This window comes from Eriocheir sinensis, chromosome 66, assembly GCF_024679095.1.
Source record: "Eriocheir sinensis breed Jianghai 21 chromosome 66, ASM2467909v1, whole genome shotgun sequence".
NCBI lineage: Eukaryota > Metazoa > Arthropoda > Malacostraca > Decapoda > Varunidae > Eriocheir > Eriocheir sinensis.
Window position 1 is genome coordinate 2444019 of NC_066574.1, and position 27579 is coordinate 2471597.

Sequence of the window (27579 nt, forward strand, 5' to 3'; positions counted from 1 at the left end):
GGTTTATGAGTGCCTTACGAGAGTTTTGATTAACGAGCAAAAATGATTAACTAAAAATGCCCTGGCTTACGGGTGCCTTACGAGTGTTTTGATTAACGAGCAAAAATGATTAACTAAAAATGCCCTGGCTTACGAGTGCCTTACGAGTGTTTTGATTAACGAGCAAAAATGATTAACTAAAAATGCCCTGGCTTACGAGTGCCTTACGAGTGTTTTGATTAACGAGCAAAAATGATTAACTAAAAATGCCCTGGCTTACGGGTGCCTTACGAGTGTTTTGATTAACGAGCAAAAATAATGAACTAAAAATGCTCTGGCTTACGAGCGGTGACTTGGTGTACGAGCATCCTGGTTGTACAAGCCAAAGACACGAGCGTAGGTTCCCTTTGTTCGCCACAAGACGAGAGTGATCAGAGCATAAGACAATGGAAATGGGGTCACAGTCCGCGTTGTACACTCGCAGATGTAGCACCTGCACGCTTGTGTCTGCTTACGTTTGTGCTCTAGTGTGCAGTCTTCGTGTTTTCAGCAATACACTTACTTACAGTTTTGGTTTACGAGGTTTTTGGTTTGCGAGTGAAGTTCCGGAATGAATTAAGCTCGTAAACTGAAGCATGACAGTACTTATGAATATTAAACTGATATTATGTTAGATATACTTATCAGCAACTATATAGGCCTGGCATTGAGACTACCTTTAGCTTGATTACCCTGCATGGTGTTGAGAGCCTATCCTGAGCAGAGCGCTGGAAGCAAGAAGCATCTCTCGGAAACACTTGTAACAGCTACAGTCCAATGCTTGTACATCACAGCCTTTGATGGTCAGAGATATTGCAATGGGCAACGAAACCCGACATGCCTGACTACTCTACATGAACAAACGCCCTTCCAAAGAAAATGTATGTTGATGGGGTCATGACACCTTTGGATAAAACATTCGATAATCTTAACAGACATAAGTATATGAAGACGTGCATGTTCATAGATTATGCTTGAGTGCTTGTGTGACAGTGTGTGTGTGTGTGATCAGTCTATATTTAAAGTAGGAGATATGTAATTTATTCAGCTAAATATTATATACGTAATTCTGTAAACTAACTTTCCTGAGAATTTAAAAGAAGACCATCATTCTTTGGTATGCAATTAAAATGACACAATATATGCTAACTAAATTAAACTAAAAATCTAAAATGTATGTATCTCTCAACAAAGTTATAGGGTTGTATTAATCCTTACCTCTAATGTTTCAGTCATTATCTTTTATTGGCCTCAATATGAAATGCAAGTTAAAAGAAAGAAAAATGACTCTGATAAACCTCCTTGCAATAACTACAAAGCATTCATTCAGTAACCATGCCCGGTAATTTGTAACATATCAAAAGTGACCAGTCTCTTTGGGCTGTATTAGAAAGACCTAAAAGTGACCAGTCTCTTTGTTGGGCTGTATTAGAAAGACCCAAAGTGACCAGTCTCTTTGTTGGGCTGTATTAGAAAGACCCAAAGTGACCAGTCTCTTTGTTGGGCTGTATTAGAAAGACCCAAAGTGACCAGTCTCTTTGTTGGGCTGTTTTTGAAAGACCCAAAGTGACCAGTCTCTTTGTTGGGCTGTATTAGAAAGACCCAAAGTGACCAGTCTCTTTGTTAGGCTGTTTTTGAAAGACCCAAAGTGACAAGTCTCTTTGTTGGGCTGTATAAGAAAGACCCAAAGTGACAAGTCTCTTTGTTGGGCTGTTTTTGAAAGACCTCCCCAGTATTTGGCAGCTCAATTCAGTATTCCATATGCATTACCAACTCCATGCTTACTCTAACAATCATAACTTGTGTAGACATTATGACAAGTGATGAAAGGTGGTGAAGGAAACATGGGCTGGGGAATGAGACAGGCAACATCCTCCAAGTATCCCAGGGGAGCCCTCATTTTTGTATATAAGACAGCTTACCCATGTATAAACCTTGTTCCTTTGAAGAAGCCCACTAAGGCGAAACTAGTCAGGAGTAAACACTCGTTCCCGAGCCCGTGTTTCCTTCACCACCTTTCATCAATCATACCTTTGTTTGTGTGTGGAGGCAGCTCCTAAATATGCAAATAAAAGAGTCAGCCTCACGTAGGACTCTGAACACAAATGATGAAACCTCTTGGAAACTGAACCTTACAGACCATGACAGCTTTACTCCTACACCCGTTATCACAGACCATGTTCTCCCAGCACACCCAAGTCATTTGTAAGCACTTCTTAAAGCCAATGTACTTATTTGCTCCATAATAATTGAGTCTAAGCTTCATCCACTCAGCAAAATGTCTAATTTGTAAAAATAATAATTAAGAATCATCATCATCATCATCATCATTATTGTTTAACGTCCATTTATTCCCTATGGTGGGGTTGGATGATAATAATAAAGAAATCAACCCAAATGACTAAGCAATTGGAAGTTTCAAATCTCTTGTTAAAGTCATTATACATATTGAATTCCTGGTTTGGTATAATGAAGTCTTTCAAATATTATATGATTTTTAGGAACTTTGAGGGGTAATCAATTTTTCAGATATGCTCCTAGCACCTCCTTTGTGTGTCTTGGCCGTGGGAAGATGTTGCTGGAAGGTTTCAGTTGGCTTTCTTCATGGTTTTTGAGTCAGCCACAAGCAATCGTTGAGACATCAGAAGTGAGGGCGCACATGATCACGTCTGCCCAGTCAAGGTTTCCATTGCTTATGACAAATATTCTTTTCTTTCATTGTGTGTATTTTTTGAAGGGGATATGAGACAAAGGGAAGTGATCACTATTATACTTTCTTCCTGTGACTAACTCAAGAGTATGAACCGATGATTTGTTCATGACGTGATGGTTCTCTGTATGACTCACTCCCTAGACTTGTAAGCCAAAAGCAAAGGACTGCTTGCTCAGTTTAGGTACTTGCTGATTGTAGTTCCCTCATGTTTTTCATCTCTTCTCTTTCCTCTGATATGTTGAGAACACTGTGATGCTTGATTTTTTTATTAAAACTTCAACAATGTGGGACAGTCCAAATTTAGCTCTTAAATCATCAGAGGCATACTACAGACAATCAAATGATGACAGACTGCATTTTCTTCATGTATCTCTTGTAGAAAAATAACATACTGTAATAAATTAAAAGATTTCTGAATATCAAAATGCTGACTTCAAAAAATTACCTTCCAATACTTGTTTTTTGCAGCCAGATAAAATTTTCATCATCCAGAGGGCTGACTATCTAAAGGCTGCATTGGTAATAAAAATGCAGACACTTGCCAAGCCAGGGGAGCACCTCAATGGTGTATTTTTCATTTATTTGTGTACAGAGGGAGAGATGCAACACTGCTTCCACCAGGAGTGGCCTGTGACTGGCTGGTGCTCATGGGTGTCATTGTGTGGACAGAGCTCTGGCCTTAATAATATCTTGAGTCAAGGTAAAAATCCTATTGGCCTTTCCGCAGTGACATATTCCTTCTAGTATACCAGCACAGTCTCTTGCTTGACAACATAGAGGCAAGGAATGGCCTGTTATGACTGTCCAATATCAGCAATGTTCTTTCAGGCCCATATTCTTAAACGTCTCAATGCCTCTGTTCGCCTGAAAAGCCTCTCGTAGAAGTTGCTGGTGTTTTCATGGACTGTTTTGTGATCCCAGTGGTAGTTTTACCTGACTTCTGCATCTTGTACGGTAAAACCACCCATGAAAACCCTGTCAATCTTCTCGGTGGCTTTGGGAAACAGTCATGAAGGGAGCCTGATGTGTTTAAGAATATGGACCTTTGTCTTTTTCAATAAAACCAAAAACCAAACCACCACATTCTATCAGGGAATATGTTTCTTTCCAAACACTAATAAAACATTTATCATTTCCAGTATCCTTATATTTGTTGTTCCTTATTATTGTTAACTTGAAAAAAAGACAAAGAAATGACCTTGCACTAAATCAAATACAGTCATCCCTCAAATAGTACGGCTTCCAATAGTTCAATTTTGGTTTTATGTGGATTTTCTAAGAAGATTTTTTAGGATTTTTAAATTTCCCGACGAGCATGAAATTTAAAAATCCTAAAAGCTCTTCTGTGACAATCCGTATAAAACCGAAACTGAACTATTGGAAACTGTACTATCTGAGGGACGACTATATACACCAGTTGTGATACATCTTACTATAGTCCGCCTCCGCTGCGGTCAACACTTATCTTATTCCTCTGGTCTTCCGCCGCCATCTCCGCCAGCTGGGCGAAGCGGGAGTGTGAGATGGAGCCGACTTTTATTGCTGCCATCATCTGTGGAGGAAATATAATGATAGAGTTAAATAATGAAACTGGTATTCAAGTTAAAAATACTCCACTTGCAGACTCTAAGTATGTAACATTTGGTTCACATGACATTTATAACATTATTACATCAGCAAGTTTAATATTATTTAACTAGTTTTTTATTTCACAGATCAGTTAGTAAGTTTATTTGACAAGATTTGTTGTCCAGAGAACTTGATCTTAAGCTTGAGTAGATAAGTTAAGTGACAGCATTTCTAGATACGCATTACAAGTGACTGAAGTGCATATACCAAGTGGAAGTAGTAACAATTAGGTAGTTTGTGGATAAGTATTTCTAGGTAGCAATCGCAGCAACTCATACGATGTTTAACCCGGTAGCAGCAGGGGATCATGTTTTCTAATGGTCCCTCTAAGCAAGAAAAATGAGAAAAAAATCACCCTTCACACAAACCATTTCATAATATATGTCAAAGCATTTGTGATCAGATTATGTATCATCTTTTTTGGGGGGGTTTATATCATGGCACAAATTTGGCCCGACGCTGCTACCGGGTTAAAAAGCTTAGGTTACGTTAAAAATCTTCTTAATTGCTTTTTTTTACAGCAAAGGAAGCAGCTCAAGAAAACAAAGAAAAAAAAGTCTGATAATCACTGCCCCTATAAATATAAAAAAAGAGTTTAGAAGAGTGGCCAAGAGGAGGTGTCTCGATACTCTCCTCAGTTTATTAATTATCTAATATTTCCATGGATAGGATACAGATATCAAATTAAATCAAAGGAAATTTACTTAACCCATTGACTGCGGATTTCCTACAAGAAGACATCACCAAGCTATAGGAATGGATCAAAAAGTGGCTACTACAATTCAATGAAGAAAAATGTAAAGTCCTGCACCTTGGGAGGGGATATCCAGTATACCAATACCACATGGGAAACACTCCACCATCCACCACAGAGGCAGAAAAAGACATGGGAGTGTATGTTATCAGGCTACCAATGAAAGCCAAATTCGTTTCAATCGCAGCAGACGGGTTAACATTTACAAATCAACATAGTGCAAACAAGCATATAATAGCGATTGCCTAAGTAGTAAGCCATAAAGCATGTTGCAATTGAAATCAGAGTTTCATATAAGTTTTGTCACTAAGGATAATGGTCGAGGAAGGAAGGAAGGGAGTGTAATAATCACCTGCAGGTACTCATCAAACTCCACCTGCCCATTGAGATTGAGGTCGATCTCTTTCAGTATCTCATGGAGGGTTTCACCGGGGACATCCTGACCTCTCGCCTGCAGTGGAAAGAAGAGGCGAAGCGTGCATGGTGAGAGTGAGTGTGACTATAATCCATATTCTTAAACGTATCAGGCTCCCAGTACAGTTATTTCCCAAGGCCACAGGGAAAGATTAACCAGGTTTTCATGGGTGATTTTTTCCATTCATGGTGCAGAAACTGTGTACAGCTGTTGCTAGGATCTCAAAACAGTCCATGAAAGCCCAGCAACTTCTATGAGAGGCATTTCAAACTGGTGAACTGAGGCGCTAATACACATAAGAATACAGGATTGTGTTGCCTATCTCTGGTGCTGGCAATGCATTCACTCCTCCAAGGGAAATGTTCATAGTGACATGGCATCCCACACAATGAACAATGCTAGTCATGTGCTCTGAGGTGTACACAGGCCAAGGGCAATGTTACCTGTATATATAATCCTGTTCCTGAAAATGAATACTAATCAGACTTAACAGCTATATCGGACAGGCAAACTCAGGAACAGGAATCAGTGGTCAGAGAAACAGACAGGTGATAGAAATAATATAAGCAGGAATTGGGTGTCGAAAAAGACTTTGAAGACTGAGACACAAACGAAAGAGATGCTGTTCTATATAATCCTGTTCCTGAAAATGAATACTAATCAGACTTTCATGGCCATACCGGACAGACAAACTCAGGGACAGGAATCAATAGTAAAAAAGAAGAAGACAGATGAAATTATACGAGAAGGAACTGATCACAAAAAATAAGCTTTGAAGACTGACACACAAACAAAATAAACTGTCCTAAAGAAGAAAACGATGATTGATACAAGCTTGAGTAAATTACATGAGCACGATTTGACTGCTGAAATAAACTTTGAAGACTGAGACACCACAGAAAAAAAAGATATACTGTAATCTATTCCTGACATCAGAAAACAATGATTGATACAAGCTTGACTAAATTACATGAGCACGATTTGACTGTTGAAATAAACTTTGAAGACTGAGACAACACAGAAAAAAAGATATACTGTAATCTATTCCTGACATCAGAAAACAATGATTGATACAAGCTTGGCTAAATTACATGAGCATGATTTGACTGCTGAAATAAACTTTGAAGACTGAGACACCACAGAAAAAAAGATACACTGTAATCTATTCCTGACATCAGAAAACAATGATTGATACAAGCTTGACTAAACTATCACCTGGAGGCCATTCTGAAAAGATGCCCTGAGTGGAACTGTCTTACGAGCCTCGATCAGTTTCACACATTTTCTGCCTGACTTCATGCATATAAGAATGAGGATAATAATGTAATATATCATTTAATTTGAAGTCAAGAAAAAGAAATCACATTCTATATATTATGGTATCCCTTTGAATAACATACTGTGCTATAATATATGCATTGCAGTGTATTTTTGTTTATCTATTGTTTTGCAGAACTGTAATTTTTTTTTTTTACAGCAAAGGAGGCAGTTCAAGTTAAAAACAAAAAGTAGAAAGAATGAGAGGCCAAAAGAGAGGTCAATTTTGGGTGGAGAGGTGTCCTGATACTCTCTTCCTTTTGCATGAGTTTAAGTCATAGGCAGGAGGAAATACAGACAAAGGAAGGCTGTTTCAGAGTTTACCAGCAGAGGGGATAATAGAGTGAAGATGCAGCATGGTTAACTCTTGCATAAGGGATGAGCTTGGATTGAAAACAAATAAGATGGAAAGCACTGTAAAATCTACCGTAACAAGAAATATATTGATCCGAGGACCCAAAAGACAGCATCACTCAGGGTAGGTATGTGTTGAGTGTGGTGTTCTATGATGACAGCAAAGCACAGACAATGATGCAAACTCTATGATGATGATGTGTTCTCCAAGGATTTGATGCTGGCCATTCTCATTATGATTCTATGACAGGCCTGAGTCAAGTAGTTTACCTCCAATCATATATATAAGCAGATGATTAGAACAGAATATCCAACCCCAAAATAGTGATATAATATAATAACATCCCATTTACTGCTGAAATGGTGACTAGTATAAAGAAAATCTAACATTCTTCACTAAAATTTAACTTCACTAATTTGCTTTGGTGACAATAAAAAAAAAATAGAGTAGGCAGCAGTTCATCAGCTTGACAGGCAAAATTACTGGGCAAAACAGTGGCTGAAGCAGTGGGCGCAGGGCAGCCAATGTGCCCCTTACGGATGCCATGTGAAGGTGTTGCTCCCTTAGTTACCTGAACATAGTCTTGGAACTCAATTCGTCTATGCGTGTCAGTCTCACTCTCTTTCAAAACATCTTGCTGCAGCTCAAAGCCTAGTTTCTCCCCTTCTCTCTAAATAAAGTGAAATAGTTTAGTAAATTTCTGGTCATTGCCTCAAACAATATGCATGAATTTCAGTAGCTTTGACAAGGACATGCACGAAACAAACAGTAGATTAATATATTATGACCTTTCAATAATTTTTGCCATTGGATGCAGTTTTTTTTATAGCATGAAATTGAGTTTTATCATCAATGTTTTCTATCTGAGGGTCTACTGTTTTCAGCGACACACTCCCCATCACTGCAACACACAACTCCATCACATCCATGCTCAGTTCTTATGTTTCTACCCTTCATCACCTCCAGGAAACAATGATGTCACAGCCACCACTGACTGTCTTGCTCTGCCTTGGTTTCCTGGAGCATACAGTGGATGATTTATAGTTTTAAAATGACCTATGAATGAAGGAAACTATAATGTGATCAACTAGCTTAACTAATAAACCTGAAAAATTACCATACCCAGACACACACACCTGTAATGAGAAGTGCAACAAGTATATAGTGGCTTAGAGTAGTTTAATAATTCCTTTTTTGTGAGGTTCAACAGTGGATTTAAATGGATTTAAATATTTTGAATACTGCTAAAAGTGGGCCTATATATTGTGTGTAATGAGCTAATCCTAAATTAACATTATTAAAAGTATTACAGCAGGATTTACTGGAGCTGCTGAAGGTGAACCCTACCTTGAGTGACGCCCGAAGATCATTCAGGGAGATGTATCCCTTCTTGTCCGTGTCGAGAGAGTTGAAGCGCTTCACGTACTCTGATATCTCGCTCTTGGTGAGGTTGATGGGTATCTTTTCCCTTGAAGCTCGATTAACGTTCTGGCCCATTTCTTGCTGCAGGTACTTGACGGCTGCCTCGTACTGCCTCTGTCAAGACATACAAGCTTTGATAATACTGTACTCTAAAACAAGGGTCCGAAGCTCCTGGTACACTATGGCAAGTCATATGATTGTGAAAATGTACTTCTCATAGCATAAACACTTCTAATAATCTGTGAAGGTATAGCAGCACAACCATCATGCTGCAAACTTCCCTTACATCACTAATGCTCATTAAAATACCGAATTTGTGTAAGAAACTCATATCTATGTACGTATGTTATACTCTTTCTTTACAGGAAAGGAATCAGCTCAAGTGCAAATTTTAATGAGAAAAAAAGCCTACTAATCACTGCTCCTAATTATGTATGTATTCCTATGGTGATATATAATACATCTTATACCACATCATATATATACAGTGTAGCATATTAATTTTCTGCATCATCTAGAATATTTCCATGCAATCAGTTACTGAATGATTAAAACTATATACCAGTAACTCACCTTTTTCTCTGCCTCTGACCATTTATATTCCTCTGCCATGATGCTGACTATGGTTGGCAGCGCCTCGCCGGCCGCCTGGGTGTTGAGGAAGGCCAGACGAAGCCGCCGGCCAATCACGTCCACGGCAGAGGCTGCGTACTCCCGGCAGGCGTACCGCACCTCAGCGTCAATGTAGGGGAACGCACTGTGGAGCCGCCGACCAACTGCAAGCAAGGAAATATGATGATAATATTCAACTATCTTTGTTCACTATTAATTCAATTTAATGTGAACCAGCACAAAGTATTTTCATGCAGAGGTGAGTGCAATATGTTACACGGAAAGACAGTACACAATTCTCAGTCAAAGAACTTAATGCGTGACTTAAACCCAATTTTTCCATGTATAGTAATTGATATATATTATAGGAGTCTTGAAAATGTTCCTCCTGGCATGTTCAGAATGTTTGAGTATGGCATAACTCAGCAGTGTGTACTCACCAATGGGCCAGCGCTGCCCGGTGAGGGATGCCAACTTAGCCACGCTGAAGGCCCTGTCCCCGTAGGTGTGGGCCAAGTGCCTTGCCACCTCAGACTCCAGACCAAAGTCCTGGACGAGGCGAATGAACATGGTGGGGGTCCAGGTGTGTCCTCCCTCCAGCAGCAGCCCATCGGTCTGAGACTCTTGGTGGACGCAGGACAAGTCACATGCTGGAAGGTTATGGAGAAAATTGAAACACTTATTAATAGGCAACGAATGCTTGAATGTAAAGCCAAGTATAGCAGAATAAGTATGAAGCTCTTTCTCTGCCATTTTAAAATTCAAAATTGGTGATAATTTCAGGAAACACTGATTGCCCCTCATAAAAAATCTAAAAATTCTGTTGGGTCTGTTACTTTGAATCGAGACATTTTTACTAAAACCACAGCAACACAACAAATCACAGGTGCTGGGTGACTCCTCAGCATAGTGTGGGATTATATGAACTTTTTAAGAAAGGTCCAGCAACAGCCAGTGTCTCAATTGGTGAACCTTAGCTCTCTCTGGTTTGTCCACTTTTATATATCATTATCGAGTCCCTTTAGTGTCTTCTTTTCTTAAATTCCAGCATTTAGTGGTTTTCAAATTAAATGGCCCATGTTGGAAGATGTACAACAAATTTTTGGTTTAATGATATATCTATACTGAGATATTAAGTTCTTAATGTCAGGTAATGTTCCTTTAGTGCCACTCTATTACCTACAAGTTTCTAATGCAACTGTGCACATACCTTTGACTGCTGCATCAATGGCCTCTGATGCCATTGACCTGTAGGTGGTCCACTTCCCTCCAGCAATTGTCACCAGTCCAGATTCACTCACATGCACGATATGGTTCCTTGCTATGCTCTGTGTGTCTGTCTTGTTTGGGTCTTGAACCAAAGGCCGGATTCCTGCCCAGGCTGAGAGAACATCTCCTCGACGGACCTGTGGGGACAGTAGACAGAGTACAAAAGGGGACTTCACATGCTTTCCTTCATTTTTTATCCATTAAATTTATATAAACTTAGAGCTTATGAATGTAACTTTGCTTTGAAATGTGGCCTAACCATTAAAATTATCATCTTTTGAATATGAAACATGACTGTAATATTTCACTGTTTTTGAGTTGTTTGATAATATAATGATGAATATCTAAAAGAACATTGCTATATCATAATAATAAAAATCTTACACTGACTCTTACATCTGGATTGAGAAACATGTGATTGCAATATTTAATTGTCTTTGAGTTGTCTATGTTGATAATATATTGGTGAGAATCTTTAAAAAACATCGCTGTATCATAATAACTAAAACCTTACACACTGACCTCTACATCTGGATTGAGGTAATTTTTGACCTCCCTAAGAATGAACTGAATGTCGTCTTCTGTGGGTGCTGGGCTGTGGGTGACGCTACAGGGAGTGTCAGTAGTTCCGGCAATGGTGCGGCCTTCCCAGGGCAGGAAGAAAATCACTCTGCCGTCGGATGTGTTAGGGTCAAGGAGCCCCATCTGCTCAGGGGAATAGTAATCTGGAAGCGTGATGTGGACGCCCATACTCGGAGCACAGATTTCCTTGACCACCTGATTGTCCATTTTTCTGATAGAGTCGGTGAAAGGTCCAGTGGCATTCACTATACACTTTGCCTTAATTGTTATTTCTTTTCCAGTGAGCTCGTCCTTAACTCTGGCACCACACAACCTCTCCTTGCCATTCTCATCCTTTTCTCTAAGAAGCGACAGCACTCTGGTGTGGTTGGCGATGGTGGCGCCGAGCCTTGTTGCTGTGAGGGCGATGGAGAGGTTCATCCTGGCGTCATTGTGCTGGCCGTCATAGTACACGATGGCTCCCACAAGCTTGTCCTTCTTTAGCATCGGAAACAACTCAAGAGCTCGTTCCTTACTGATGGCATAGGAGCTCTTTAGGCATTTGCTGCCGGCCACAAAGTCATACATCTTTATGCCCGCCCAGAAGTATGGAAGCTGCCACCATTTGTACACTGGCAGCATGATGGGGAGTGGATATGAGAGGTGGGGAGCAATATCCAGCAAGTTGGCTCTTTCGTGGAGAGCCTCCTTCACCATCTTGTATTGCTCCAAGTCAAGGCCCAGGATGGCTTTCTGCAGGTACCGAACACCTCCATGGATCAGCTTGGTTGATCTGAAGGAGAGAGGTTATGAAACTCAAGCTAACACTGCTTCTGCTTTCAACCTTGGCTGCACTGAATACGTATACTAATCCATAAACTATAATACACTACCAGAGACATTTTATTAATATCATTATATAGGACCTATGAAAGACAGGATAGATAGACAGACTATGTAAATTTAGTGTACTTGGACACACTACACTCCTGCAGCAGCGCCTACCTGGAGGATGTCCCTGAACTGAAGTCTTCCATCTCCACAAGCGCTGTCTTGAGGCCCCGGGACACAGCGTCCAGGGCACAGCCAGCGCCTGTGGCTCCTCCTCCGATGACCAACACATCAAAGGGCTCAGAGCCCAGACTTTTGAGCTGTTCCTCCCGAGTGGGCAAAGCCCTGGTGGGCCTGACATTGAGGCTCTCGGCTGCTGCCACCCGAATGAACTGTCTCTGTTAAAAAAGAACATGGAAATAAATTAAGTTGCTGTTACTTGCAGTGAATGTCATTTCAGTAAGTGACATCAGAGAACTGTGGGAAACTCAATTTTATCCACTCCCTGCTTCAACATATAGTTTATTATAAGAAGTATGTATGAGAACTATAGGAAGGGGGTACTGGGTCACAATTTGATGTGAGGCACTGGGGTAAGTCTGGACAGGTGTGGACTCCGCTGGCTCACTAAGTTTTGGAACACGTAACTGAACACCATAGTGCCCTTGGCAGCCTCAAGAAACAGGCACCAGAGAAGATATGATAAGATGTACAGATCAGTAGAGTGGTTTAAAGGGTGTCTAAAGGAAGATTGCTGCTGATATAGATTACGAATGCAGGTTTAATAGCTGCAGAGAGTGTGTGTGTGTGTGTGTGTGTGTTCATGACATAAAGGTAGCAAGCTGCACTCATGGGTTCCTGTCTCCAAATCTCAGTTTATCAAGTTTAGCTTTGAATTTATCAATGTTTTTGGCTTGAACTACCGTATCTCTTTCTTGGGGTCATTCCAAATGTCAAAGCATCCATGGGGAAAGCTTTATTTCTTGACACCCCTCAGGAACCTTGGCTTCTCCAAATTCCTACTGTGACTCTTGTATATGAAGCCACTATCACAAAGTATAGGCCTACTCTGCAAAATGAAGGAGTTCAACAAATGCCTGAGGTTCGTTCAAGGAAAAAAAGTGCAAACATTTCCATGACTGGGGCAGACTCCAGTGTCTACAAAGAAGCAAAACACTCCAGAACATTACCTTTGTGTGCTGGTCGTCATCGTATATGTACGAGGCAGCGAGGGCGCCCAGACCGGCTATGCCCGCCCCCAGCCCCACCACGCGGGCCACGGTCCTCGTGCGGGAGCCGGCCATGACCCTGGCTGCAGGAAGGCAAATATTACTTAAAAATTATAACACACACACACACACACACACATGGCGAGGGAGCTGGGTATGCAAGGGAGACCAACACATTACTCATGGCCATAACTCAGTGCCATTCCCCTCCGAGATTGTTCTTGCGTTTAATTAAGATCTGGATGCTTACCTATGAATGCTTACCTATGAAAGGATAGTGGGGGAATAAGAAGTGACTTCTTTTGGTGTTCCCCACCTCTAAGACCTGTTAGCCTCATGCCCCTGATCCAAGTGCCTGTCATACCGTGATTTGAAACTGGCTATTGAAGGGGCAGATACCACATTATCTGAGAGCTTGTTCAACGGGTCTATAACTCTAATGGCAAACCAGTTTCCCTTCATGGTGGTTCGCCAATGGTCTGGTTTACTCAGCTTGTAGGAGTGGCCCCGCAGTCGGTGAGTGTTGCGTTGAAAGAATCTGGTGAGGGGGACGTCCTCGTAGCCATGCAGGAGCTTGTATGTCTGGATCATGTCACCCCTCACCCTTCTCTCTTGTAGCGTCTGGAGGCCAAGGTGCTTACAGCGCTCATCGTATGGCAGCTGGGCAATGCCTGGTACTAGCTTTTTTGCTTCTCTGCACCCTCTCCAAGGCCTGGATGTCCTTTGCCAGGTATGGGGACCACTTGGGCCCTGTAGTCCAAGATGGGCCGGACTAGAGAGATATAGCGGCAGCAAGATGGTCTTATCCAGCACACTGAAGTTGCGTTTGATGATGCCCAGTCTGCTGTTCGCTTTAGCAGCCACCATTGCCACGTGACTGGATGATTTGAGGTTATTGGCCACTATAATGCCAAGGTCCTTTTCCCGGTCCGACTCCTCCAACTTGACGCCATTCAGCTGGTATTCTGCTCGGTGTACGCTGTTCCCTATGTGCATGGTCTTGCACTTGCCTGTGTTGAAGGTGAGTAACCACGCACACCACTCCTCCAAACGTTTCATGTCACGCTGAAGGGCTTCTGCATCGTCTCTGTCCTTCATCACTCTGTAAACTTTGGCGTCGTCGGCAAACAGGCTCACTGTTGACTCGATGCTGAAGACAATGTCGTTAATGTAGACCAGGAAAAGGACCGGTCCGAGCACAGACCCTGTGGCACTCCACTTAACACAGGCAAACTCCCAGAGCTCTCCTGTCTGATGCGGACCTGGTGAGTCCTGTTTGTGAGCCCTGATCCAGCGCAGGACGTCTCCAGCTATTCCTGAGCATGATAGTTTTGCCATCAGCCTTTGGGGACCCCGTCAAAAAGGCTTTCACAGTTCAAATAGTCACCGTCCACACCGTGCCCACCATCCACTGCATTGACCAGGTCATCTAAGAAGCACAACAAGTTAGTTAGGCAGCTCCTGTATTTTCTGAATCCATGTTGTGCATTGGTTATCAGGGCATTGTCTGTGAGATGTTGAACAATTCTTTCCCTTAAGATCTTCTCCATAATTTTGGACACAATGCTAGTCAAAGAGATTGGGCGGTAGTTCAGTGGGTCTGTTTTTGTGCCCTTCTGGGTCTGTTTTTTGATACGCAGGGCACCCGTACAGCTGCATCACACGCATATGGCTGTTGGGGGGACGGGGGAGCCGGGTGTGCAGGGGAGGGAAGTGAATCAAGTGTAATTGTTAGTGTTGGTGTGTTGTGGTGACAAGTGAGTATGTATTTGTTTTCTGAATGAGTCTATTGTACCACAGTCTAAAATCTGTTGAGGGAGGCTGTTCCAGTCACGTATGGTGCGTGGAAAGTATGAGTGCTTGTATGCATCAGTGTTAGTGTGATATGTTTGGTATTTATGGATGTGTGTGTTACGAGTACGTTGACTGTTTGCGTTGTGTAGGTATGTTTGTGGGTCAATGTCAATGTGAGTGTTTGTGATCTTGTACATAAGTGTAAGTCTGTGTGCTTGTCTGTGTATGTGAAGAGGGTCCATGCTTATCGGTTGTTTGATAAGTGTTGTGATGCCAGGCGTTCAAGTGTAATTGTTTGTAATGAACCTATAGCCGCCTTGGTGTTGATTTGTTCTAACCTATCAATGTTTCTGTGTGTGTAAGGATCCCACACCGTGGAGCAGTATTCCAGTGTTGGTCTCACAAGTGTGTCATAAGCTATGTGTTTAATGTCAGGTGTGCAGTTATGTAAATTCCTCCTCAGGAACCCCAGCGTTCTGTTGGCAAAGATGTATGCCTTTGGATCCGGGGGCGGCCTGATTGAAACATACAAGATTGTAACACAGAAATACGATCAAGAATGTACAAGAGGGATTTTTTTGGATGAGGGAGGATAATATAACCAGATGAAACACAAGATATTCCAGACAAGATCAAGTCTCAACACCAGGGAGTACGCTTTTCCAACAGGGACGACACCAGCTGGAATAATTTGCCGGGGTGGTGGTAAATGCCGAAACTGTTAAAATTTGAATCGTCTCGACAAAGTGTGGGAGGGTCAGGACCTAAAATATAACCACAGAACACACACCACCACCACACGCAGCCAACACTCCGAAAACTTGGAGCGCCTCAGCTATATTAAGGCCTCTTCCAGAACATCATGTACGTGTCACTTATGTGAGTATCTGTGAGAGGTTTGCAGGTTAGTAGAATAGAACAGATTCGTGCTGTAGGTATGATTAACAGTATAAGCAACACTATCGCATTATCTTATCCCCCATGGTCCTGGACATAAGAACATAAGAAGTAGAATAGAACAGATTCGTGCTGTAGGTATGATTAACAGTATAAGCAACACACTATAGCATTATCTTACCCCCCATGGTCCTGGACATAAGAACATAAGAATTAAGTAGAATAGAACAGATTCGTGCTGTAGGTATGATTAACAGTATAAGCAACACACTATAGCATTCTCTCACCCCCCATGGTCCTGGACATAACATAAGAATTAAGTAGAATAGAACAGATTCGTGCTGTAGGTATGATTAACAGTATAAGCAACACACTATAGCATTATCTTACCCCCCATGGTCCTGCACATAAGAACATAAGAAGTAGAATAGAACAGATTCGTGCCGTAGGTATGATTAACAGTATAAGCAACACACTATAGCATTCTCTCACCCCCCATGGTCCTGGACATAAGAAGTAGAATAGAACAGATTCGTGCCGTAGCAACACACAATAGCATTATCTAATTTATCTTACCCCCCATGGTCCAGGACACACCAACTCCACGTCTCCACCCACGGCAGTTCACCATTGCGAGCTTTTATTAGCAAGACGGTAACAGTGGGACCAACTCAACTCTACCCCGTTATCAAGGAAGACCACAAATCACCACTACAGATCACCGCTACTGTTCACTACGCAATGCACGCCGCGCCCTAGACAGCAAATGATCACCTGAAGCCTCACACGAGAAGAGAAACTTTTGAGGTGAGTGGAATACGTTAATATCTTTGTCAAGGTGAAATTGTGCAACCCTTCAAATGTTTCAGTATACCTATTTACTAATCCCTGGCGGCGGATATTGTATGTATGCTCGAGACAACCTTATATAGCAGCACCAACCCTGTGTGTGTGTGTGTGCTGAGGACCTTCTCAACATACAGAATATTATTACAGAAATTTCAGAAGCAAGAAAATCACGTGATATGTGTGTGTGTGTGTGTGTGTGTGTAACAACAGGCCGGCCCTGACACCTAACAATCATTTCCACAGTTTCGCAGATGGTAGTAATTAACACCAAGAGAAAGAAAGACAACGCAAGAGAGAGAGAGAGAGAGAGAGAGAGAGAGAGAGAGAGAGAGAGAGAGAGAGAGAGAGAGAGAGAGAGAGAGAGAGAGAGAGAGAGAGAGAGAGAGAGAGAGAGAGAGAGAGAGAGAGAGAGAGAGAGACCAAATATGGAAAGTTTATATTCTTTAATCATCACCGCAAACAAGATACTGAACAGCATATTGGCTTTTGCTGGTGTAATATTAAGTTGAGAGGAGGAGGAGAAGGCGGAGGAGGAGGAGGAGGAGGTGAAGAAGAAGGAGAAGGAGGATGGGGAGGAGGTGCGTGTCGTGGAGGTGGGCTTGAGGGCAGGTTGCTTCAGCCTAACCCTTCAGCCTTCACCTGCACGCCCCGTCTACCTGGGCATCAAGCCTCTGCGAAGATGCACCTCACGCACCCGTCACCGTCTTGACTTACTACTATTGATGACTCTCGATTGACAGACTGATTCTTTCTCACATAAAAAAAAAACCTGTATAACAAAGCAAGAGTTCATTCACTACTCAGTCACTACATACGTACCCAAAATAAACTGCTGACTGACAAGGTACACAAATCAATGTAAAAATAACATTAGTTAATTTTTCTTTCAAGCTCGCAGGCAGCATCTCTATACGCAGTTCATAATCTGTATCTCATGGGTTCTCTTTCCACACCAGCACAGCACTGATGAATTCACGTGGTGTCGAGGCATGGGTACAACCTGCCAACCTGCGTCATGGTGGACTAAGAATACGACTACAGGGAACATTACCCAGTAGATCGTCCCCGCATCAATAGGGGTCATGCTGTTAACCTTTCCTCGCCCAAGCACATATAGTTGACAAGGCTTTCGTAGGAGTTGGGGCATTTCCAGGGGTAGTTTTATGACCCTGGTGGTAGTGTGACCCTTCTTCTGTACCACGAATGGGAAACAACCCTCATGAAAACCCGATTAATCTCCTTTTCAGTCTTTGGAAATAGTTGATGTGAGGGGTGGAGGCGTTTAACAGTACATACCTAGCTTTATATGCCTTTAGAGAAGTTTCAAAGCGATTTAAGGATTATTAATCGGACACTAAACCATCAAGCGAAACCAGGCGAAGTATAGCTTTGCCTTAACCGATCTCTTTTGGCACTTCTGTATGTGAACAAGGGAAGGGGAATCTCGCCTATTGAACAGCAAGATTCTAATGCAGAGTGTCTGCTTTATATATACGAGTGTGAGTGACTGAGTGATATGAAAATTCTAATGTCAAGGGGGAGGAAGATTATTTATATCCTTTTATGTGGGAAATAAAGGTCATGTTGGGGTCATTCGCTAAAGCTGCGCGTGACTTTGGTGCTCATCTCCGTCACATTGGCCCTTACGCTATTCCCATAATTGTCACATACGCATGCAGCGTTTATGAAACCTAAGACATTTCACACTAAATTTACTTGAGCTACTTACATAGTCTTACAATATAGTCATACGATAACTACGTGCTTTTAAAAACGAATACAGGAAACTTTGAGGCAAATATTAATGATTCAGATGATACAATGGTATTTAGAAAGATAGAGAAAATATTTGAGGAGGCTTAAAAACACTTAATGAGAAAAATAAAAGTTAGGAAGGCATAGAAAACATTTGATGACGAAAATAAAACAGGTATGAAGGTATATAATCATTTTGGGAGGCACAGAAAACCTTGAAGAGGCATAGACAACATTGAGGGAGGCGTTGCCCTTCAGTGACTATGTACGGACTTGCATTGCGCTACAAACGGCGTCCTTGTCTACACGCAACCCACCCATAGCTGCTCCCTCATTAGTTTCCTTTCCTTTCTACAACAACCTTGGCACGAGGAGCTCCTCTGTCTGTGAACACGATCGCGCGCAGTGCTGCAACATCCATTCTCCTATGCCACCCCGCCCCGCCCAGCACACACACACACACACACTCACACACACACACACACACTTAATCGCTTAGCAAAGACAATAACCATAAGTCGTGTGATAGCCCGGATATACCCAAGGAAGGCAATATTTGACACTTATCTCAGACGATTGCCTTAAGTCGTGTGATAGCGTGGATATACCCAAGGAAGGCAATATTTGACACTTATCTCAGACGATTGCCTTAAGTCGTGGACACTTATCTCAGACGTTTGCCTTAAGTCGTATTTGACTTATCTCAGACGATTGCCTTAAAAGTCGTGAGACGATGCCATAAGTCGTGTGATAGCGTGGATATACCAAAGAAGGCAATATTTGACAAGACGATTGCCATAAGTCGTGTGATAGCGTGGATATACCCAAGGAAGGCAATATTTGACACTTATCTCAGACGATTGCCATAAGTCGTGTGATAGCGTGGATATACCCAAGGAAGGCAATATTTGACACTTATCTCAGACGATTGCCATAAGTCGTGTGATAGCGTGGATATACCCAAGGAAGGCAATATTTGACACTTATCTCAGACGATTGCCTTAAGTCGTGTGCTAGTGTGGATATGCCCAAGGAAGGCTTGATTTGACACTTAGCTAAGACGATTGCTTAAAGTCGTGTAATAGTGCGGATATGCCCAAGAAAGCAAGACTTCACACTTAGCTGTAAGTCATGTGATGGCGCAGATATACCCAAGGAAGGCACGCTTTGACATTTGGCTAAGACGATTACTATAAGTCTTGATAGAACGGATATACCCCATGCAGAGATTAGATTCATGGTTCGATTTACTTGACTATATATAACGCCTTTAAACCTTAAAGTGCTGGTGTTAAAAGGTTTATGGAATACAGTTTCTCTATCTATCTATCTATCTATCCAAAACATTGTCTATCTGTTTATCTCTATCTATCTGCGACGCATAACTAAGGCAACATTTGCATTCAGGTGAGGTGTGGAGGGAAGATAACACGGATATGCATTATCTCTCACACACACACACACACACACACACACACACACACACACACACACACACACACACACGAGTGGGTCGCTGAGTGGCAGGCAACACTTGACTTTCTGACATTTGAGGTTAGCCCGCCACTTCACAGCTAAAAAAGAAGAAGAAGAAGAAGAAGAAGAAAAGCTCCAATTCTCAGACACTTTCGGATTGCACAACAACTATGTCCAAAGACCGCAAAGAAGGCTAGTCAGGTTCTCATAAGTGCTTTCTGGGTGCATAAGGTCTATATATTAAACTATCACTAGACTCATGAGACTACCCCTGGAAATACCCACACACACGTAACCTCTACGAAAGCCTTACCAAATGTGGGTTTTCGGTTGTCACAATAACTATTTCCAAAGGCCACAAAGGAGGTTAGTCGAGTTCTCATAAGTGTATTTTGCAATCATGGTGTCTTGTCAAACTATCACTAAGCTTATATAACTACGCTTGGAAATACCCTCCCACACACAAGCTCTACGAAAGCCTTGTCGAACTATCACTGAGCTCAATAAACTACACATGGAAATACCCGTACATAATCTCCACAAAAGTCTTGTCAAACTATCACTAGACTCACAAGGGTACCCATGGAAATACCCACAACACAGATTCTACGAAACCTAACCAAATGCGGGTGTGTAGGCCCCGAACGGTTTCCTACACTCGACGCGGATCAATTTTATTCAGCTAAATCCCCGCTCTCAATCAGCTGACTGGCATGATCGAGTTACATTGCCTCATGTAATAAGTAGGGCGTAACAAATGACAGCTTCGTGTTCTGAATAGGTTCATAATCTCAACCTCTCGGGGCGCACACACCCACATATCTAAAGGCCTTGGTGTAGGTTGTGGTTTTTCCATGGGTAGTTTTATGAGCCTAGTGATAGATTAACAAGGCTATTGCGCCATGAACGTGAAAACTCATGAGAACCAGACTGATCTCCTTTGTGACCTTTTAAAATATTTGTACTGAGAGTCGAAAGCACCGGAGAGTACGGGACTCTCTCTGAGGTGACGTGACGTGAGCTGGTAATGGACTTGACGAAGGTGCTCCAACATAACCCGCCGGAAGCATAATTATGGTATCTTATCAGTGATTCAGCTTGGCCCCGCGGTGTCATCATGTTGGGGGCGGGAGGGTGGAAGCGGCCCGATAACACGGGTTGGTATTATAAGACACAATCGCTTCTCACATTAACAATTTCTAAAGGTTAAAGAGGGGGTCAGTCGAGTTCTAATGAGTGTTTCCTTACGTTCATGGTACAGAAGAAGGGTCAAACTACCACCAGGGGCATAAAACTACTCCTGGAAATGCCCACAACTCCTACGAAAGCCTTGTCAAATATGTGTTCTTGGGCGGCGAAATGTCTTGAAATACGACCCGCGCGTGACGCGTGTCCGATAGTTGCATTCACGAGAGGCCGTATCAGCTGCTATCTGTAACTTTTATCAGAAGCGTGGAAACTATCCAAGATCAGATCCTTATCTACGGCTCCACTGGCGATAACCCGCCGGCCACGCCCTTGGCCAGGTGGGTGCATGCCCTGCTACACTGCATGGGTGACATATTGTCGCTAAATGTCGATGTCCTCCTTCAGATAGATATGAGGGTGACAGTGATTACCGATGGTGCAGTGTTACATTACTTCATAAACAAAACCCCTCAAGAGGCATGGGGTACAACGGGTTACAACTTTCCTGATGATGGCAAGACGTGTGGCCTCTCAGGTGTTGGCCTTTGGCAAAGTCCTCCAGTTGTCGTCATTCAGAACAACCTTAGCTCGCCTAAACACTGCGGCGCCGTACAGAGCTTGTTTCAACACTTACATTTTTTTTCATTTTCATCCACATGATCTTATATACATTAGTGCCTTACAACTGGCGCAAAGGACAGTTCTCTCGCTTGTTTGCCGCCCACCAGCTAACTTCCTCCAGGAGATCAAGTTTGTTAATAATGGTCACTAAGGAGCTCTGTGATCATGGTCCGTCATATTGGGAGGGAGCAGGAGCCGGTATTGTATATAACCGTGTGAAGTGTGACTCATGCCGCCACGGGATGGGAGATTCACGCCTCAGGCACAACAGTTTTTTTGCTTTTATTGAGTGGGCGAAGGAGCTTCCTACGCGACCCTGGCTGAGCCGCGTCGAAAGCTCGGGGATCAAGAAATTTCTCACGGGCACGGTAAAGAAATAGATAAATAGATAAATGCATAAACAGATACAATACACACGTGTGCTCACTGCATGATCATCAGTGCGTTTTTAGACACATCCATATTTATTGCTGAGATAAACATAATTTTATAAAACATATATCTAGGTGTGCAACAACCGAAACAAACTCTCACCGAAACTGGTTGTAAAATAAACCCGGGAACCTGCTGACGTATTCCCCCGCGCGAGGACGGCGTGCCCCTGTTACCATGACAATAATCGGCGCAATATATGTGTTACTAATATGTTCTTTGATATCCATTATCTAAAGAATCCCAGAGCTATCAGCAATATTTCTCACAGGTGGCTTTTCACAGGGACAGCACCTTAGAGTGAAGCCCGACATAATACAAGTACGAATGTATGATGAGTTTCTCAGGTGGAGTGAACATACAAGAGAATCCAAGTTTGCTGTAGGTGGTGAACGTGGAGGTAATGTTTTCGGGGAGAGGCGGCGTAAGGGAGGAAACTCAGCCACCACAAGACACTTGCCAGGGAATGAGACGCTCTGTTTTGGCCCAGTTCTCTTAAAATAACTTGGTCGAGTCTGCTCAGACAGAGGAAACGTGGAGAGTTACGCAAAGAGCTCGCACACGGCCAGGCCCACGCCCGCCCTTGGTCCGCCTTGGCACTGCTCCATCAAGGCACTGGACACTAATCAGGCTAAATGTTGCAAGGATTGAACATGACGTAGAGCAGCGCGCCGCGAGGAGCCACGCTCAGGCACGTTATCTATTTTCATTGTATTGAGGAACCTGACTTCGCGGATGGCCCGCCGGTTGCATCCATGCACGGTCACGATCCTTTGCCTCCTCCCTCCCCTCCCAGAGAAGGTGGTCACCGCTGGGGGCAAGCCTGATTTAGAGCGACTCTCTGTGAAGAGTGGCACCGAGCGTCACGTAAAGTCTCCATATAGTTAGATAATCAAGATAAGAGCTTCCGGAGCGACTCTCGCACTGGACCAAGGGCGTGAGACTTGTAACAACGCGTCACTTCTTTCCACAAACCCACACCTCGTCTTTATCAAGCACTGCCCACCACCACACACCGCCGCTCAGGGCCAGGCACCAGCACACCTGCAGCACTGCTCGGTCCGGGAGACCCTTACCTGTGTGCACGGCGAGTGGCGAGTGACGGCTCGCGAGTCGCGTTGCCGTCACCGCCGCCGCCGTCCCGTTACCACACGCCGCCACGCTCCCCTGACTCACAATTTCCGCCGCCCGATTATCTCACTGATCGTATTATGACATCACAGGTAGTCCTGTGGGCCCATGAACATTGGTGGCGGTTATATAATGAAACACATACCTGACTCGCCAAAATGATTGCAACACGCGTTACATCAGCGCGTGCATGGCGGCATCACGTGCTCAAGCATCACGTCACCGCCGCTCCGGTATGTGCTTGCCCTCGACGGTGTTATCCAGCTTAACACTTTCTGGCGTGCGGACGAGTGACGCAATATCCTGCAGCCCTCTCCTGGAGCCTCATATCGCTGGATTACATGTACGGACAACAGTAATAACACAGTGGCGCGCAATACATCACGATACGGGAAAACATAAAAAAGACTGCCATATAGGGAAGTAAAAGTCTTGCACACACACACACACACACACACACACACACACCATCATAACAATTCAAGTATCAGCAGTTCCCCCAAGGTCAAAATGTCAGGAAGGATTGGCATGAACACTGTAACCCCGAGGTAGGCCGTACACGAGGAGGGGCGAGCTGGGGGGCAGGCTGGCGTGGGGCGGAGGGGAGGAGGGGCACTCATGACGCAATCCATCCTCACAAGTCCCCCATACCCCTCCTTCCCCTCACTCCTTCCTCCACCACCACCACCACCACCACGTCTGTTATACCTGTAGCAGTGCGTAGATACCTGTTGCTTCGAGTACCTGTCTGTCTCTTCACCTAACCCCTTCCCCTCCCCCTCCATTCATGCACCTGAACGCCTGAATTACCCTGCACCATCACCTCCACCGCCACGACCACCAGCACCACAGTATTGCTCAAAGTATTGGGTCCATATTCTCAAACTTTTCGGGGTCACCATCATATACCTAAAGTTGAGGGCATACACTACAGCTACGCGTGACCTCGGTGCTCATCTCCGCTGCATTGCCCCTTAAGCTTCGAAGGGGTGCAGGAAAGTGAGGAAGAGAGAAGGGCACGGGTGGGGGAAATGATGAAGGAGAGCTTTTGAAGGGGAAAAATTGGTGTGCAGAGTCATGGTAGAGAGAATAAACTATCAATTAAACCCGTACTTTTTAAACATATTCGGCCCTCGGTTCGCCTGTATGTAAAGCCTCTCGTAGAAGTTGTTGGGCTTTTCATGGACTGTTTTGTGATTCTAGCGATAGTTTTACACGGGCTCTTTTTTTTTTTTTTTTACGTGTACGCCTATAACGCCGGTAGGCTTGCTTGAGGGGCCTGGATGGTAGTCGGCCCCAGCCCGTCAATGGCGCAGGCGAGTGTTTATAGTGGCGCCATCTTCTCCTGGCTTACACAACGGGAAATAGTCGTAATGGGAGACTAATATAGGCCTATACCTCCCTTTTTTTCTGTGCATCGTAACCTTTCCAGTACCAACCACCTTGCCCACTAAAGCTTCCATTTGTTGCATTGTTTCCCTCGCCGTCCTCCCCAGCACCTGCATCCTCCTCCACTCCCGTCACCGTCCCTACCCAGCAGTGTGTATAGATCAACTCAACCCCCTCCCCGTCCCTCTCTCTTCATCCATCTATCACCAGCCAATCCCCTGAGTCACACACACACACACACACACACACACACACACACACACACACACACACACACACACACACACACACACCAAGAAAAAAAGGCCAATGAATAAATCTATGGATCTACAAGAAAAAATAATCATGTGAGTTAAAAACATTATAAAATTAAATGGTTAAAAAAAAACAAAAAACGGGAACACTACGAGCCTGACTGAATTCTATAGAAATGTAATTAAGCAGAAACTATTAGGTAAGAACACACACACACACACACACACACACACACACACACACACACACACACACACACACACACTCTATGGACACGTGCACACAAAAGGGAAAGGCAACAACCAAGAATAATTTTCCCTCTAAAAAAAGGGAAACAAAAAACCTATTGCGTTGTGGTGGGAACATGTAGAGGGAGGAAGAGAGGGAGGGAGGGAGAAAGACAACTTTTTACCCATATTCTTAAACATTTCGGCGCCCAAGCTCACATATTTGACACGGGTTTCGTAATAGGAGTTTGGGGCATTTCCAGGGGTGGTTTAATGACCCTAGTTGTAGTTTGACCCTTCCTCCGTACCAAGAACCTAAGAAAACACTCATGAGAAAGCAATTGATGTCCTTTTAGTCCTTTTGAAATAGTTGATGAGAGGCGGGAGCGCCTGAGAATACCGGCCTATGCTTGCTACCTTGCCAAGTCCCTGCTCACCCTCACTCCACGATCGCCGCCCCTTCCCTTCCTTCCTTGCTTGCTTGCTTGCTTCCTCCCATGCGTCTCTCTCCCTCGTGCCAACATGCTTCATTAAATATTTGGTTGTTTTTACAAGAGTTTGAACACATTTACTTGGGTGCCACGGATGTAGGGCCTATACATGAAATTATTTGACTGGCCTAAATTAAAAGCTTCTGGCATTGATTGTGGGTCATGTATCTTTTTTACACTATAGGAGGCAGTTCAAGGGCGGAATAAAGATTAAACTAGACAGCCCTCTGCCGCTGCTCATGCAAATTGTTGATAAAGTCCATCTTGGTATTATTTATAGAGCAACCTAGCTAGCAGCGTGACAGTTTATGATGCCCATGGCTGTTGCATTACAAGGAGGAGTGTGTGTGTGTGTGTGTGTGTGTGTGTGTGAAGAAAAGAGAAAGGGGCTGAATTCTACACACACACACACACACAGACTTCTATAACACACACCACATATATAATGTCATGCAAAGTACTGCGTAACAACTTGATTTAGTGTTTGGTAAAAATCTCTGTAGCCAAAACAATATCCCATAATCGCCAAGTATGATATAAAAAGCTATGATATGAAATTATACATAAAATTATACGACTGTTATTCTTATCGCATCGCATCATTATACCACGGCAGCCAATATAAATAAATTTCGCCCGCGCCACTAACGGGCTGGGGTCGCCCAAGATTCCCCTCAAGAGAGCCTACCGGCGCAACAGTCAGCACCTAAAAGAATAAATAAATAAATAAATGTGTGTATCGCAAAGAATAAGTAGCGGGACGCAAGACCTTGTGGCAGGTTGAGGCCTTGGCGGTTTGGCAATCTCTCTCTCAGGAGTGGTTGCTGCTGCTCCTGTTGTGTTTTACTGTCGTTGAACAAAAACAATAGTATACTTTTTTTCCCCACAGCTTCAGCATTAAATTTTCTTGTACTACAGCCTTCCCTGACACTCACTGAAAGCATCACTTACGCAATGGCCGCCCCAGAAGCAAATGGTTGGCGTGCCTAATAATGCCTGACAGCGCTGATATTACTTATTTAGATTCATGGCCACGGCTACCGAGGGAGGGCGCGTGCCTCCTCGCCCTGGGATAGTGTGCCCACCCAGCGTCCCGCCCTATTGACACTCACACATGATTATATTGCTTTAAATCAAATCATCCTGTCAGTCATGGATGCTGCGTCAGTCCATGCAGCGCTCAACTGTTGCTCTCGTATGAAAATCCAGATAATCAATCATGACCCCGAGGACAGTCCGTGACGCCGCCCACTCTTATTCTCGTCCAGGATTTAGAAGCAAACTTACCTGTTGTAAATGTAGCCCATCCTCGTCAAGGCTCTACTGCTGCTACCGTGCCCATCTACTACTACTACTACTACTACTACTACTGATGATGATGATGACGATGATGATGATTCCTACTGCTACTACGACTTCTACTTTTACTCCTCCTCCTCCTCCTACTACTACTACTACTACTACTACAGCTACTATCACTCCTCCTCCTCCAACTACTACTACTACTACTACTACTACTACTACTACTATCACTCCTCCTCCTCCAACTACTACTACTACTACTACTACTACTATTACTGATACTATTTCTGCTACTACTACTATTATTACTGCTGCTGCTGGTGCTGCTCCCGACACTCTACTAGCTCACTACTACATCAACTGGTACCAATCCCACAACGACCGTCATTTCATTCTTAAAACGCAACACTTACTGTCGTTATTTCCATCGCTACTACTACTACTATTTACAAATGATAGCCGATCAAACACTCACGACCAGCCTACCAGTTCGCGACGGTGCTCTACGTTAGCTGGGATGGCCGTGTTCCTGCTTCACACATCCCTTGGCGTCAAGAGCTCCTCCTCGACGCCCCTCAGGCCCGCTGCCCCGCACTCGCCCTCACGCACACCTCAGTAACCGCTCCCCTCACACACGGGCTCTTCTC

General features: G+C 43.5%; 1 protein-coding gene and 1 long non-coding RNA gene across 16 annotated transcripts; one reads left to right on the forward strand and one right to left on the reverse strand.

The window, feature by feature from the left end:
* Positions 1–1695: 1695 nt before the first annotated feature.
* Positions 1696–27579, reverse strand: LOC126987716 (glycerol-3-phosphate dehydrogenase, mitochondrial-like). 12 transcript variants are annotated; one of them, XM_050844924.1, is made up of 11 exons: positions 27419–27579; positions 13087–13208; positions 12071–12294; positions 11027–11858; positions 10446–10641; positions 9676–9885; positions 9197–9399; positions 8549–8737; positions 7773–7871; positions 5467–5565; positions 1696–4283 (listed from the first exon to the last, which is right to left on the reverse strand). In XM_050844924.1, exons 2-11 carry the CDS (start codon positions 13198–13200, stop codon positions 4164–4166), a joined length of 2286 nt encoding a protein of 761 aa, XP_050700881.1. In that variant the 5' UTR covers positions 13201–13208; positions 27419–27579; the 3' UTR covers positions 1696–4163. The 12 variants fall into 12 exon arrangements, with proteins under 12 accessions (XP_050700881.1, XP_050700886.1, XP_050700884.1 ...); XM_050844929.1 differs by having other exon boundaries at positions 27408–27432; XM_050844927.1 differs by lacking the exon at positions 27419–27579 and adding an exon at positions 23414–23527.
* Positions 14782–17040, forward strand: LOC126987717 (uncharacterized). 4 transcript variants are annotated; one of them, XR_007741104.1, is made up of 4 exons: positions 14782–15854; positions 15955–16060; positions 16164–16265; positions 16360–17040. It is a non-coding gene; the product is annotated as an uncharacterized LOC126987717 (long non-coding RNA). The 4 variants fall into 4 exon arrangements; XR_007741103.1 differs by having other exon boundaries at positions 15955–16033; positions 16141–16265; XR_007741102.1 differs by lacking the exon at positions 14782–15854 and having other exon boundaries at positions 15861–16060.